Source organism: Colias philodice, chromosome 7, assembly GCF_061535455.1.
Source record: "Colias philodice isolate Cphi_HAF_F1 chromosome 7, ilColPhil1 Martin Lab GWU primary, whole genome shotgun sequence".
Taxonomy (NCBI): Eukaryota; Metazoa; Arthropoda; class Insecta; order Lepidoptera; family Pieridae; genus Colias; species Colias philodice.
The window spans coordinates 10,105,135-10,120,377 of record NC_143092.1 but is presented as its reverse complement, the minus strand read 5'-3'; the positions used below and the strand labels follow the sequence as shown (position 1 = coordinate 10,120,377).

General features: G+C 34.0%; 1 protein-coding gene and 1 non-coding gene across 2 annotated transcripts in view; one reads left to right on the top strand and one right to left on the bottom strand.

Annotated features, from left to right (window-relative positions):
- Positions 1-10,570, bottom strand: part of slpr (mitogen-activated protein kinase kinase kinase slipper) — a 54,652-nt gene extending 44,082 nt beyond the window's left edge. Inside the window, exon 1 of the mRNA XM_089697640.1 lies at positions 9,548-10,570. Coding sequence (XP_089553766.1) covers positions 9,548-10,244 — 697 coding nt within the window. The 5' untranslated portion in view covers positions 10,245-10,570. The remainder of the gene's footprint in view (positions 1-9,547) is intronic.
- A 471-nt stretch (positions 10,571-11,041) lies between these two features.
- On the top strand, positions 11,042-11,113 carry TRNAQ-UUG (transfer RNA glutamine (anticodon UUG)). Its single transcript has one exon. It is a non-coding gene; the product is annotated as a tRNA-Gln (tRNA).
- The last annotated feature ends 4,130 nt before the right edge of the window (positions 11,114-15,243 follow it).

Here is a 15,243-nt window from a genome sequence, read left to right as displayed (position 1 = left end):
CTACGAATCAAAACATTAATATCAAAACTGACTTCTAAATTGTTCGTCTAATAGTATAATGTCGAGTGGTATATTTGTCATCATCATGAACCTAGCCATTTATAAAACCAGCATACGATATAGTTCCTAGTATAGGACCTGTGAAAAATTACAATCTATCAAATATTTAAACGCTAGAAATAAATACATTTACCTAACGTAACTGATTTAAAAAATTATAAAGTATAATAAAAGTAATAAGTACGAATCCGTAGCTCAGCTTTTACTCAAATATAAATTTTATAAAGATCCGTACGAATTAGGTCAGTGGTCATTGTAGCTCAAAACAATGTATTACTTATTAGTTATTACATCAGATACCTAAGGCGCGGGTCAAACACAAGCGGCGCGGGCGCGGGCGTGCCACAAGGGCGCCTCTTCAATCTGTTTTGCACCACGTCCTTCTTCTACATTTTGTATGAAAGAATTTTGGAAAGGCGTTGAGACGGCACGCTACGGTAGTGCCACGGTTGCGCCGCCTTTCCAAAATTCTTTCATACAAAATGTAGAAGAAGGACGTGGTGCAAAACAGATTGAAGAGGCGCGCTTGTGGCACGCCCGCGCCCGCGCCGCTTGTGTTTGACCCGCGCCTAAAGTAGGGTATAGTTAAACATCAGTTACATTGTATAATTAGTAAAATTTAATGCACTGCAATATACCAATCAAAATAGCACTTATCGTCATATACATGCATTGAATAAGTGGGGCAGATAACGCCGGGTTTTACCCATACTTTATATTATGACCATTATTATTCAATTCGTCACAGTTTCACGTTTTCTTTTGATCATTGGAGGAATTACATGAAATATTATTTTTTTACAAAAGCCACCTACTATGAATAAAACTGGTACTGTATGACATATTAGGAAATATTCATTAAATATACCTTTTGTGAGGTACTTATTAAGTGTATTTACGAGGGATATTACAAATTACAATATTGCAGTTTTATTATTGAATTAATTATTAGGTAAACGAAGTCTAAACTTCAATCACTTCAACTTAAAGTAATTCTACATATTGTGAATATGTCTAATCCATGCTAATATTATAAATGCGAAAGTAACTCTGTCTGTCTGTCTGTTACTCAATCACGCCTAAACTACTGAACCAATTTTCATGAAATTTGGTATGGAGATATTTTGATACCCGAGCAAGGACATAGGCTACTATTTATCCCGGGAAAATGACGCAATCCCGTAAATCCCACGGGAATGGGAACTATGCGGATTTTTATTTGACTGCGCGGGCGAAGCCGCGGGTGGGAAACCTAGTGTCTAATAAAGTAACAAGCCCAATACGATTGGCTTCTAATGAGTAGCAATAAACGTAAATACAATCACCATTAAATACAGACACAAACGACCATGATAGTAAAATAAATAATTAATTAACCTCGGCAGCTAACAGAAAAAAAACATATAAACGACAATGAACAAACGAATCTTATAATATTGTATGAACTATCTACAATATAACATTCTACACTGTTGAATTTGATATTTTTGGTTTAATGGCATTCAAATGCTTTATAAATATAAAATTATAAAGAATAGAAAAAAATTAACATTCTACACTATTCAATTTATAATGAAACGGTTCTCATTGAATATAGGTACCTACATATTTAACATTCATTTTTCAATCTGTGAAAACGCCTATTGCATCAATTTTACAAGTTGTGTTTTTGATAATTGTTAAATCACAATTCAGGCCTTTCGGATTGAATTCAAAGACTATAAATAAGAAAAACTTCCCTAATGACGTCTGTTTGTTATACATACTATATTATTTTAGGTAAACTTGTACCTAATATCTTGCTTGGTTCTTGTCTAAAATAGTCATATTTCTATAAAGTTACATGCAAACAATTCCATCAATAATTAAAATAATTATGCATCAAAACAAGCCACCCACTCGGCACGATAACAATTACGATAAACCTATAATACAATGGCCTAGATGTAGTGACGAGTATTCTAGGAAAATGCGTGTTTTTACTGTGAACAGATATATTCCCACGGACCTTGCTTAGGTATTTTATGTATGCGAGAGTTAATACGCGAGACGTCGCTTATATTATTACCTAGCTACTATATAAACAGATCACACGTGTCGCATACAGCTAAGCGTTATTTATTTAAGAATCTAAGTTTATTTTGTCTCACTTAATTTTTGCTGTAGGTAAAAAAGACGGCAATGAAAAGTAATTTTCTATTATTACAGCAATTTTAAAGGAATATTTAAATTTGATAGCAGATGCAGCAAGTTGTTAATGTCAAATAGTTTTCTAGGTCAATTATTTCGGGTTTGTTATTGTTACAAAAATCACAGATAACCTGTTATCATCGACACAAAAAACAATTCAAATAAAAAAATCAAATGTTCGTTTTGAATGTCACCAAAATATCACAATAACAAATTTCTATTAAATGCACACCTACCTACCTATACGAATACATTTTAAAATTGTTATAAAACATTTGTCTATCTATTTCAGAAGGCACCTGAATGTTCCCGACACTATTGTAATGATATCCCTGGGTAAACCTGTCACCAATGTATACCAACAAAAGACGCACGTGAAACACTTTCAGTAGGTAGGTACTCCACCAGGCGATAATCCATAATTCACAAAGGCCGCTATTACGGCGTCACGGTGCCGCGACCAATTAGGCACGTTCACGTACACGTTCAGATCACCTCAGGTGGACATAACGAGGCTAATGAACTGGAAGAGTGTACCGTTCCGTTTCCAATAACGCTCGAGATATTTTCGAAGGATTTCGCAATAGACGCCTCGCTGTGAAGCGGTCTCTGTGACCTTTATCATGGGGTGAGCGGTCAGTTTGCGCTATGCTATCGAGCGCCCTGATTAAAATGAACCGTGTCATGTGTTAAGGTAATGATTTTCTATAGACCCGATTTGTATTGATAACACGTTAATATTGTAAATGGTAATCGTTAGAAATGCTTTGATTCTGATAACTAGTTTGTAGTTATTTAGATATGGGTTTATACTATCCAGTATAATGCATCTTTGTTGATTATTTGATGAAACCAAAATCGCCTCGTACCCGATAAAGACATACATATTACATACCTCAAATACTTCATTCTAATTCGCATGAGCACTACTGTGATAATATCGACTACCTTCTCTCAACTCTCACAAGATAATTTCATCGTTTCGTAAATAAAGGAATGTGACCATTTATAGGAAAAGTGTATACCAAGTACCTAACAATTTATAAGCTCAGCTCTAAGCTCTATACTCACTTCCACAATAATAAATAATTATTGCCATGGTAATAACATCAAAATCCTGCGCATAGCTCCACCACGCTTCACCTCAGTTCAAAACAAAGGCCCCCGAGCAATATGTAAATATTACAAATAGCGTGAAGCAACACAAACACAAGTCGGGTTTCCCTATGGCTTGTAAAACAAACGCCCGATCTAGTATTACCATAATATTGACATAAAGGCGCGTGCGCAGCTCTACGGCAAATTTCAGCGTAATATCTTTAAATATGCCGTACACTGACTACTACATTATTTTATAATGTGTATTGACGGAGAATCTTCACTTTTAAATATGTAAATAAGTAATTTATTGGCTTTTTTCTTTGCTATGCCAAATCGAAATCGTGCCTCTTAACAACACGAGAAATAAGACATACATTATGAATATTTAAATTATAAATTAGGCAATTTAAGTATAATTTTTTCAACAAAAATGTTTTTTCTTTTTGTCAGAAACGTATGTGCCACAAAGGATACCGTGGGTATATGATATCTTTTTCATGCTTAATAAATATACCTACCTACTTCAAAAAACGTTAATTAAAGGCATTTTTGCGACATCCCCCGAACTATATCTTTTCGACCAGCGCGGCGCCCTTGGGCACCCCATTTCATGAATTACAATTATTACCAACTATAATCCCACGGCCCCGTGACGACTACGACGCGTGTTCGACCCGATAACAGCCGATTTAGTTATTTATTAGCGCAATTTACTTATTATTGTTTTGAACCCGACTGATCTCTGCGGGCATAAGTCATGTTATCGAGTGCCAATTGCTGACATCTTAATGCCTAGACGAGGCCGTGCAAAATAGACAAATCATAAACACGTAGTAATAACTAAATAACCTATCATGGTTCGGCTTCAATAAAGCTTTATTTTTATTAGAGCATCTTGCTTTATTCTACGTTATTCAAAATCTATTACATGCAATTTGACTATATATCTGGCTATTTAAAATCGTTTATTAACGTTTCAAGATAGAAATAAAAAATTATTGTTGCTCCACAAAAATTTTCCTGTCGTGAGGATCGAACCCACACCGTCTGTCACAATAGTTGAGATCAATAACCACTGTGGGGTTGTTTGGCCAACGCTAATAAACACGCAATAGTTATAAATATGCTACACATAACACACTACATATTATTATTTTTCCACCTTTTAAAGTATTCAAAATAAAACAAAAGATTAACTCTCATGGCGTAACCTTGGTAATAATAATTAAGTCCATTAAAATAAACCAAGGTTTCCGTGATTACTCGGTCATTGTGTCGAACCTGTACCGTCATTAGGCGCGTTATATTACACCATACTGTTTCGGAGGAGGCGATAAAATTAACGGAGTAAGGTATAATAAGTAAAGGAATAGCAGTCAATACAAAAAAAGATAATCCATAATTATTATAATATTAGATAATCCATAATGTTATTTTATCATTATGTCTGTAGTCTGTACCGATTATATGGAAATCACATCGATCAAAAAGGCGAATTTTTTTAAATGCCACAACTAAAATGATGAAAGTGGATATAGATTTTTATGTGAAGATTTCTCTTTTGCATAATAACAAAATGTAAGTAAATGAATAGTTCGTAAATTAAATAATTATTACTTAAAACTAGTGGGAAGACTAATTAAATTAACGTATAATTTTAAACAATTACGTTTATCCTAAGTACCTATATGCAATTAGATTTTGCCATCCTAAGCAGTTACATGTGAATTCTCACCCTCACCACCGCGACTGTCCTATTCTTTTACTGTTTTATTTTTATCCCTTATAAGAAAGTATAAATGAAATCGTCAGTTTTGAACGATTCCCGCAAATGCAATTTAAGGAGTATCAATTACAACCGGCACTTATTTCGCCAATATCCATCGAAATGTCGTTAAAAAACAGCAATTGAAGAGCATAAAATTCCCCACAATATTCCCCGCTTACAAAACGAAGAATCTCGCAGAAATAAAAACCCGTCACGCATGATTATAATAATAACTGTCGGCCCACTATTACACGCAAAAAGTCCAAATAAATCATAATAAATTACATTTCATCTGCGGCACGTACAATCAGCCGTCACTAAAATCGACGCTCGCACCAAACATGGTGATGCAAATCGACTTTAATTTAGCGAAATATTTCGTCTTGCGTGCTGTGCTGCGTCAGGGCTGAAGAACCTGCGACGCTAATTGCCTTCTCATTTCAAAGTATGGATACGCTTTAAATTATTTATATGTCATTTTAAAGTGGATGCTGTCTACTAAATACAAGATTTGAGCAATAATCTATAATATAAAAATGAATCCCAAAATGTGTTGGTAAGCGCAAAACTCGAGAACGGCTGAACCGATTTCGATAATTTTTTTTTATTATATTCCTTGAAGTACGAGGATGGTTCTTATGTAGAGAAAACGTAAACATGTACAGCGGGCGGACCGCTAGTATAGTATAAAATCAATGAAATGCATTCTAACACCAAACACAAACGGGAGATATGGTATCAAAACTTTTAAACAACTTAAAACTTTTGTATGCGGTTTAATTCGGCTTCTTCTATGTACTTTTAAATTTTAAATAACAACAGAGTTTAAAATGGATTTTCAGATAAAAATTAAGCAAATAACGCGACTTCAAATGTCTATTCATTCACATATTAAAAAGGTTGGCCACAACTTCCCGCACCTGAATTTCGCGGCAAGCTATTACACCGCCAGCTGTTCGAGGGCTGTTATGTCACGCGTCACACATTCCCTGAATACATTGCTAGTGCGTGCGTATATTCGCAATAGTTATGTAGCTGTAGGTACGTACCCTATTTACTGACATTAGGGTACAGAGATAAGGGGGCATGTTAACTCGTAAACAATGTTATTTCAAGCTGAATGCTCGGCGAATAAAGTTGAGTTGCTTTTGAGCCTTGCATTTTATTTGCCAAAGTTTCATGATTAGTGAATACTTAAAAGGTTTGTTGTTAAAGTTCTTGAGAAGATGAACTTTCACAACGGTTGGATTGTTACCATTACCTGTGTATAAACCTGAAGTTTCTTCAGATTTTAAAGTTTGTATATTTATATCTTGCAAAATTACGAATATAAGATCTCTTAAAGCATATTCCACGATACATAGCACTAGACAAAAAATGCAATTTTTCACATCGGCGTCAGTACGATTTACGCAATAATGGTACTTTTGATTATTAACATAATTTGCCGAAAGGTTAATGACCAAGTTGTCAATGTCCCCTTTCACATATTTATTACATTCGTATCATACATTTTGGTAATTAACTATTATACATAATACACATGTGTTGTTTTGTAACTGTTATGACATTTACTTTAATAAAATATTGTGTAAGCTTATTATTATTGTGATAATATGTAAGTAATCAGCTATGTCGGCATATAGCCGATAACTTTACACATCTACGTGTACATAATATGGAAGGAAATCGAAAGGAAAGCCACTTACTCCTTGTAAACTATGGCAATGGTATTGAAACGTTTTTCACTGTCATGTACTGCAATATTTTAGCTAAAGCTAGCTAGCTACTAGTTATTATTCTGTGCTATAGGTAAAATATTGTGGTTTTAAATATTTTGGAAACAAACTCAACAAAGTGTTTAATCGCTCCCGACAGGTTGACTAGATTATTGTAATTTGTTGGTAACATGGGACGTTAATTACTGAGTGAATAATAATTAAAGAAGTATTGTTTTATTTTATGCGGTGCATAAAAAAATGCGCGATGATTTTTATGTATTATTCAAGCTATCATTGCGAAAAAAATTATATTCAAGAACCGATATAAGTATTTATTCTATGTACATATCTAAAAACAACGAACCCCTTTAAGAATCCGATTCATCACGAAACATATCTAAAAAGAAAAGCATTATTACAGCTAAATAAATCATGGATTTAGCAACGTCAAGCTGTGAAAACAACGCATTAGGCGCCTTTCTATCGGAAGGGGAAGACAGGAAGCTTTCAACTGATTGGGTCATGGGGAGGGGGGGAACCAACGGGGTGCCGCGTTCTTCTGAAGGGTTATTGCGTCTTAATATTGCATTTATTGAGGACAGTGATAGGCAAGAAATTACGTTAGTGGCAATGGGTTAATTCATACTGTATTAATTGATTTTGTATGAGAGTAACAGATGAATTTTGTATTGATAAAACGAATTGTAACAAAGCAGTAAAAAGAAGAAAAGAGTAAATAAAACATGAAATGTTATAATTCGTAAATAAGGACAGAATCAAATTATCATAATGAAAATAGAAATTAGCAATCTTATGGAAGTACTAAGAACTTTGTAATGAATCAAATAATGATTAAAGCATTGTAGAACCCTAGAAAACGTTAAATAATTTTTTTGTTGAACTTTTAAATAAAACATTATAATACAAGCAATCCAATAACCAATCAAATTCGACAACTTTTCACCATCTTATCCTAACAATACACTTACAAAATACAATTTAATTACGGCTCTCTAAATAAGAGGTCAACAATATTTAAAACATTACAAAATTTTAATTTTGATTGATATTCACAGTGTAGGTGTGATACTGTGTGTTTGTGTGGGCTGAACAATGTCTTGCATAAGGGCCTGTGACATTGCAAATATGACAGGCTTGTTACTGACTTATGAATGTGTATTGTGAAAAAGTTTAATGCATTATTGTTGGTTTCTAGAGGCGGCTGAGGGCCTACTCGCAATGATTTAATTTGACAGTTCCTGCATGTACCAACATATTATTTTATTCAGTCATGAAAAATTAATTCCAAAAATTTGAATATTTTTATCATAGACAGATGTTAATACATAATATAATATAATAATTTGCTTAATTTTTTAATGCAAATTTTTAATGTTTGAAAAAGCTTTGCTGTACGCAATAAAGCAAAGAATAAAACTCTATAATATGATAACAAAGTAGGAATAAAGTAGAGAGCTAAGAAAAGATTTAAAAAAAATCTCCCCATAACAATTAAAAAGAAGGGAGGGGTTAAATACATGATGTTAAATTTAATAAGGAATAAATTAAACAATAAATACACTATCTATCTTAAATTTTACAGATTTTATGACCTCCATTCTCTCTGTTTTTTGAGATATTAATTCACACACAGTTTGATAAAATTCAAATTACTCAAGTACATTAACTACTTTTCGCAGGAGAAAATCAAAGAGTGAAAGGAAAATTCCACATCACAAAGGAACAGAAGAATTCACATCTTCTACTATCTGTATGTTGAAATCTTTCTAATAGCCTTTTTCCTTTTATAAACTACATCAGAATCTTATCAATACTAATCAGCACTCAAGACAGACAATGCAATCATAATCAGTTACTATCACTGGAATGCTATTTCCTGTCCATGATAACATTAGGGATATAACCTTCACTGATAAGCCACCAAGGATGTATTATCAGGTTATTTACTTACAGTAATTGTTCGTTTGAGCTATTGTCACAGCGTACAGGAAGTTAAGGTGACTGTACTTATAACAGCTATAAAACAATTTTAAGGAAAAGTTTATCGGAGGTTCACTGACAATGTTAAGAGCAATGACTTATAACACAGTTTTGCTTATAATAATTTGGAATTGAGTTTTCATTTGTACTTTATGGTGTTCTTATATGTAGATAGAAAGTAGTACAATTGCTTTGCTAATATTTTAGTACGCGAGTTTTAATCCGTAGCGATGAATCTATATATATATAAAAATGAAACCTGTTTCACGTTGTCACAGCATCACATGTGAATCGGTGGACCAATTTCAATAATTCTTTTTTTATTATATTCCTTGAAGTACGAGGATGGTTCTTATGTAGTGAAAACGTAAATATGTACCACGGGCGAAGCAGGGACGGACCGCTAGTGATATATAATTATCAGTTTGTATTTTGTATTGATTGCTTCTTAGGTTATTAAATATGTATAACATTAATTATAAAATTCTAATCAGTATATTATTGTTATTGCAAATAGCGAGTGATTGATCTCATTTGCACACTTAATTTTCTATGAATGTTAAATTATATGAAAAGTCAAATAATTTGATTTAGCACTGCTTGAAAAATGCAGATGAATAGTCAACAAAATAATTTATTAATATAAATAGTTACATCATTACGGATGCTTAGTCTAATAAACTAATAAGTTTAAGCCAATACTCACCGTTTGAACTCTTCAAATCACGATGGATAAGTGAAATCGGCGCATCGACGTGCAGGTAGGCCATACCGCGGGCCACTTGTATGGCCCAATCTACCAGGATCCCCGGCCGAATCTTGCGCCCGGACAGTACCCTATTTAACGGGCCGCCCCGGGCGTACTCCATCACCAAACACAAATTTGGCTCTTCCAAACACACACCCTTTAACGACACTATATTATCATGCTGCAACATCCAAAACAGTTTCGCTTCCTGCAGAACACTCTCTTTTATCACTTCAATGTCCTCGTTAGCGTCCTGTCGCGCAGCCTTCACCGCCACCACCTCGTCGTTCCAATAACCGCGGTATACTTTCCCGAAACCACCCACTCCGATGACCTCCTCCAGCTTGAGCTCCGAGAACGAAACTCGCGGAGGATCCACATCTCCGATCACAGAGGTGACGGCTAACGGGTCCTCCTCTGTCACGTAGACCGCGGGAAAGATGCCAACACGGTCGCCGATTTTACCCGTCCACCAACCCTCGTCACCGGATATGTTCGCATCTTTCGACAGGACCTCGACGATCTCGCCCCTACGCAGGGAGAGCTCGTCCTCTCCCTGCGCTATGTAGTCGTACACGGCGGTAAACAGAGCGAGTGGCGGACGGTTTTCTTCAGCCGCCATAGCCGCGCGGCCGGCCGCTGGCCGCGGCGGCATCACCCCGGCCGGACCATGGAGCTCCCCCTCGCTCAGGCGCCGCGACACCGCTGTGACCTCCGCCCACTAGAGCACATAACTAACACAATTCGCAACGTTTGGTTATGATCACCTTATTATTCCGCCATCTTTGTTTTCCACATCGATCATGGCGGTGTATGGAAGCGTTAATAACGGATACACTGGTTCGACAAATTGCGGCTTACGATCGTTTTCGAAATAGAGATTATGTAGTGGCTTCGCTGCGATAATGTTAATTATTTCTCATTCATCTATCACGTTCTTCAATAGATGGACGAAATGACAACCTTACTACAGCGAAGTCAGTGACAAACTGTCATAATAATGTTACTTCATAAAAAAAAGAGCAGTTTGTATTGGTATTACGAAAAAATCTGATAAGAATTAATAAGTTCCAAATTTTTTAAAAATAATTATTTGAAAATTTCATAGCAACTGTTATCTTGAATTAATATTTATTTTACTAAAAATTTGTCTACATAATTTTCTTGTTCTGTTAATATACTCCACAGCTGATATACTCTGTAACAAAGAGTGTTGTTAATGTAGCTATATGATCATAGATGGCGTTAATATAATATTCAAACATTACAATTCCATTCCGTTTAATGTTTCATTATGCAGTTGAGATACATATAATATTACAAACTTATTAATTTTTTTATATAATATATTTAGTGTAATTATTTTTCATATATTTATTTCAAGTATTTAAGTTTGTGGAAATTATATGCTTTAAAACGACCAATATCACTATTTCGACTAATTGCATAAGAGGTCCCATGGTGTAATGGTGAGCACTCTGGACTTTGAATCCAGCGATCCGAGTTCAAATCTCGGTGGGACCTGCTTGGACTTTTTCTTTTTTGAACTCTTTTTTTTCTTATTAAATGTTTTATAAGTTTCTATTTCATTGATAATTTCGACATACACAGTATTTTTTTTATAAATACATTTTATCGCTAACGTCAGTCGTACTGTGATTGTCTGTAGGGATGCTGGGTAGGGAGCTTTATTGATCGCGCGAAAATGGGATGGACGTATCCATTCGCGGCGACCACCCTGCCTGCGAGACGTGGGACCGCTTTTAAACCTCACAAGCACGCTTAAATCTTACAAAAAATAAATAATTTTATATACCAAACCTGAGCTTTTAAGTCCCCGTCGCCAGAAACATTTATAAAGAGGACAAGTCCGAGTTTTCCACCCATAAACAGTGAAAAACAACCTTAAATCTCGCCCGTAACGAGTGAAAAATCAAATAAAATTTGACAATACGTTGCCCCCGCGTTTACTTACACTGAAAATAACTGCAAAAATATATAATACCGTTAATTGCGTGCTGTGTTAATTTTCCTCCATGCTATTCTGGTGTTTATTAATCGAGTTATAAGTGAAAACATTGAGACAATGGCCGAATTAAGACCGGGTTGACTTAATATACGAATTCAACATGTTAGTATCAAAATTAATAGCGTCCAAATGGTATGGTTTGAAATGGTGCTGGGAAAAACGTTGGTTCGGTTTAAAAAGAAATTGTGGTTATAAATAAATCGATAAACGTGTGATTTTTTATGTTATTTTTGTTTGGTGATTGTAAAAATAGCCAAGATGAATACTTTCAATGCGCCAACATCGCAAATAAACGCTATTGATAAAGTTACCACTGTGAAGTGCAAATCCGTGGATTTAGAAGGATATGTTATTATTGTGGTGCAGACCAAGGATAATAAAATAAAATTATATGGTAAGACATTTCATTAATTAATTCTATGATCTATCTATACTTTAATAACTAAGAAACAATAATAATACAATAATTTTATTGCATAGAGTACGAAAGATTCGTTGGTTAAATAAGAGGAAAGTCTGTTTCTATCCCACCCCATAACTTCATGAGGGGCCGATAACTCATATGCCCATAAAATATATAGGTATCTAGACTATATATTATATGTATCACATCTTATTTACTATTGTCATATGTTTTATTAAAAAATCTCAAATAGAAAAATTATTATTCTTATTATTTTTGATTTAGCATGCTACATACCTACCTTTATATAATTTGTCTTCTAAGTACCATAATAAATTAAAATCTAACTTTCAATCATCAGAAATTTTCGGTAACTACGAACTAGGTACCTACCGCTATACATTAATTATTTATTTCTGTTTCCGTCCGTAATTAATGAGGTAAAGCACTTTTTATTAATAGACTAAAATATAGAAGTGTTCTACGATATTAATTTACTTACTTGTATCCATGCTTGTATACCGCATTTAACGGAAAAAACACAATTAAATACCTATGTATTACCTATATTTTACTTTTTTAAGTTTTAACTTTTAAATGCAATTTCAGGTAGAGTAGTTACGAAGGACGGATTTTTCGCTTTTTATATTTTCTATCTGTATGGTCAGTTATATGAAAACCGTCACATTGTCTTGTCCAAAATTTTTATTATAATGGTTTTTTTTATTAGTAGATCAAAATAATATTCCTAGATATCATTCCTAGATATAAAAGAAGCCTATTTGCTTATTCAGTGTATCTTTGCATCCAATTTTATCCAAATCCGATTATCGATTTTCGCATGAGTAACAAAGAACCATTCTCACAATATCACGTACTTATTTATAATTCTTAAGTAGCATTTAAGAAGCAGGAAAAATAATTGGTTATTACGTAGGTGCCAACAATTACCCATTCCCTGAAATTCACGCATTTATAATGGCGGCATCTATTAGATATTGTAAATTGTAATGTGAAAAAGGAAGTAGGTAATTTAATACTTGCCTGTATAGATCATGATATATTTCCAACAAAAAATATATAATATATTAAACTCAAACATTTATATATTCAATTAGAATTCTTCTAAAAACACTTCTGAAACGTCATAGCATATTTTAACCATTTACCACCGATTCGGAAAGCAGTGCCTATGGAGAAGAACCAGAAAGAAACTCCATAGTTGTTCTTTTAAAATCATGTTATGTAAAATTATGTAAGAGTGTAAATATTTATTCATTTTCCCAGGATCACCATCAGCAGGTAACTTCGATAATCTGGAGTTGGCTGACGAAATCATGGACGTGAACGAAACCAGGCTCGAAGATATGTCTCGCACGGAAGTTTTGAGTCATATACATGAAGTGAGTATCGTCATTTAGAGATAGCACTGGTATAAATTTTTGTTAAAAATTCACAATCTGAATTTAACTTACGTTATCTGATAACATTGTATTTTTTAACTCTGACAGTTAGTTGGATAGTTCGAAAATCGCGATTGAGCAAAGACGGTAGTATATTTTTCCTGTTAAATTATTGAAGCCAACGTACTGTATACTACATACACTCCATTCTCATTAAATCAATACATAATATTATAAAGCTGAAGAGTTTGTTTGTTTGAACGCGCTAATCTCGGAAACTACTGGTCCGATTTGAAAAATTCTTTCGGTGTTAGAAAGCCCAGTTATTGAGGAAGGCTATAGGCTATAGCCTATATATCATCACGCTACGACCAACAGGAGCGGAGCCACGCGGGTGAAACCGCGCGGCACAGCTAGTCTTTTATACATATGTGTAGTATGTATGAGTATAACGCTATCTGTTTCAAAAATAAGTAGCTCCTGATAACAAATTTATTTAAAAACAAAACTAATATTATTCTACCTATTTATTGCTTTAAATTACAATTTCGATTTAGCAACGAACGACAAACGAGAGCAAAATCGTATTGAAAAATAAAAATAGAGTTCTTTGACCAAAATAAAACGCATATTTTCAATTATGAATCGATGGAATATAATTTCTGAGCCATGAGGTCTCTCGGGGTCGCGTTTCTGATCATCTTTATCGGTTGGTTGCATTATTGCAAAATTAAATAAAGAGAGGATATAAAAAATATTTCCTTATAGATGCAGTTTAGCTTTAGCAGCTTTAGCTTTTCCGCTTTCATGGGTGGCATACAAATAATCGAAAAATAATTTGGAAAATCCAAAAGTGCACGCCTCATAATTTTTTTTAAATAATTATTTATTAATTATTATTTTTGTTTATTTAATAACAATTAAATCACATCGAATCAGACCCTGAAAAATGAAAGGGTTCTATTCCTGAGCATACTCAAGCGTAAGAGAAAAAAAAAGACTCGATTAGTAAAGTATTTCGGTCGCTATCGTGTTAACAAGAAAATCCTCCGCACATACAGACACACGGACGTCCAAGACAGAACTTTTTTAAACTGTTTTTTAACTAGTTTAAATAACAAAAATGACATCAAAAATATCATGAACGTTAAAAATAGTGTTTTTTCTTAATATGTGTGTGTATGTATTATCTTCAAGTGCAATGTATGATACATAAAGACATTTTAAGTTTGAAAAATCAGATGTTTTGCGCGAAGTGACAGTAGTACCACAGACTGTAGTACCCACCTCAACGCTTCGCTTATGAGGCGTGCAATAAAGTCTACATAAAGAAACGTTAGAAATTATTATAAATATGAATGTTAATGTGAACTTGATGTTACGACATTTACTACTGTATTTTTTGGACAGCTGCCAATAGTTATTACATCTTTAGAGGTTAAATGCCTCTCTGGGGTAAATAGGCGATATAGACATCATGTTCTGTGATTGTATAATAATATTTGGTATTATATCTTGTTAAAGAGATACAATTGTATATTATTGGGTTAATAGATAGCGGGAAATCGTGCCAGAGCCAAAGCGTGCTAACGATGTATTAGAGACTTATTTTCATGATTTTACATGAAACTAAATGTAGCGTCTCTATCACAATAAGTAATTATGAATTTGAATTTGAATTATGTGGATTGTTTAGATATAAGTCCAAACATTCCTTTGTTTAAGGGATCCGTCAAAACTAATTAAAAATATTATAAACTAGCGGTCCGCCCCGGCTTCGCCCGTGGTACATGTTTACGTTTTCTCTACATACGTACTA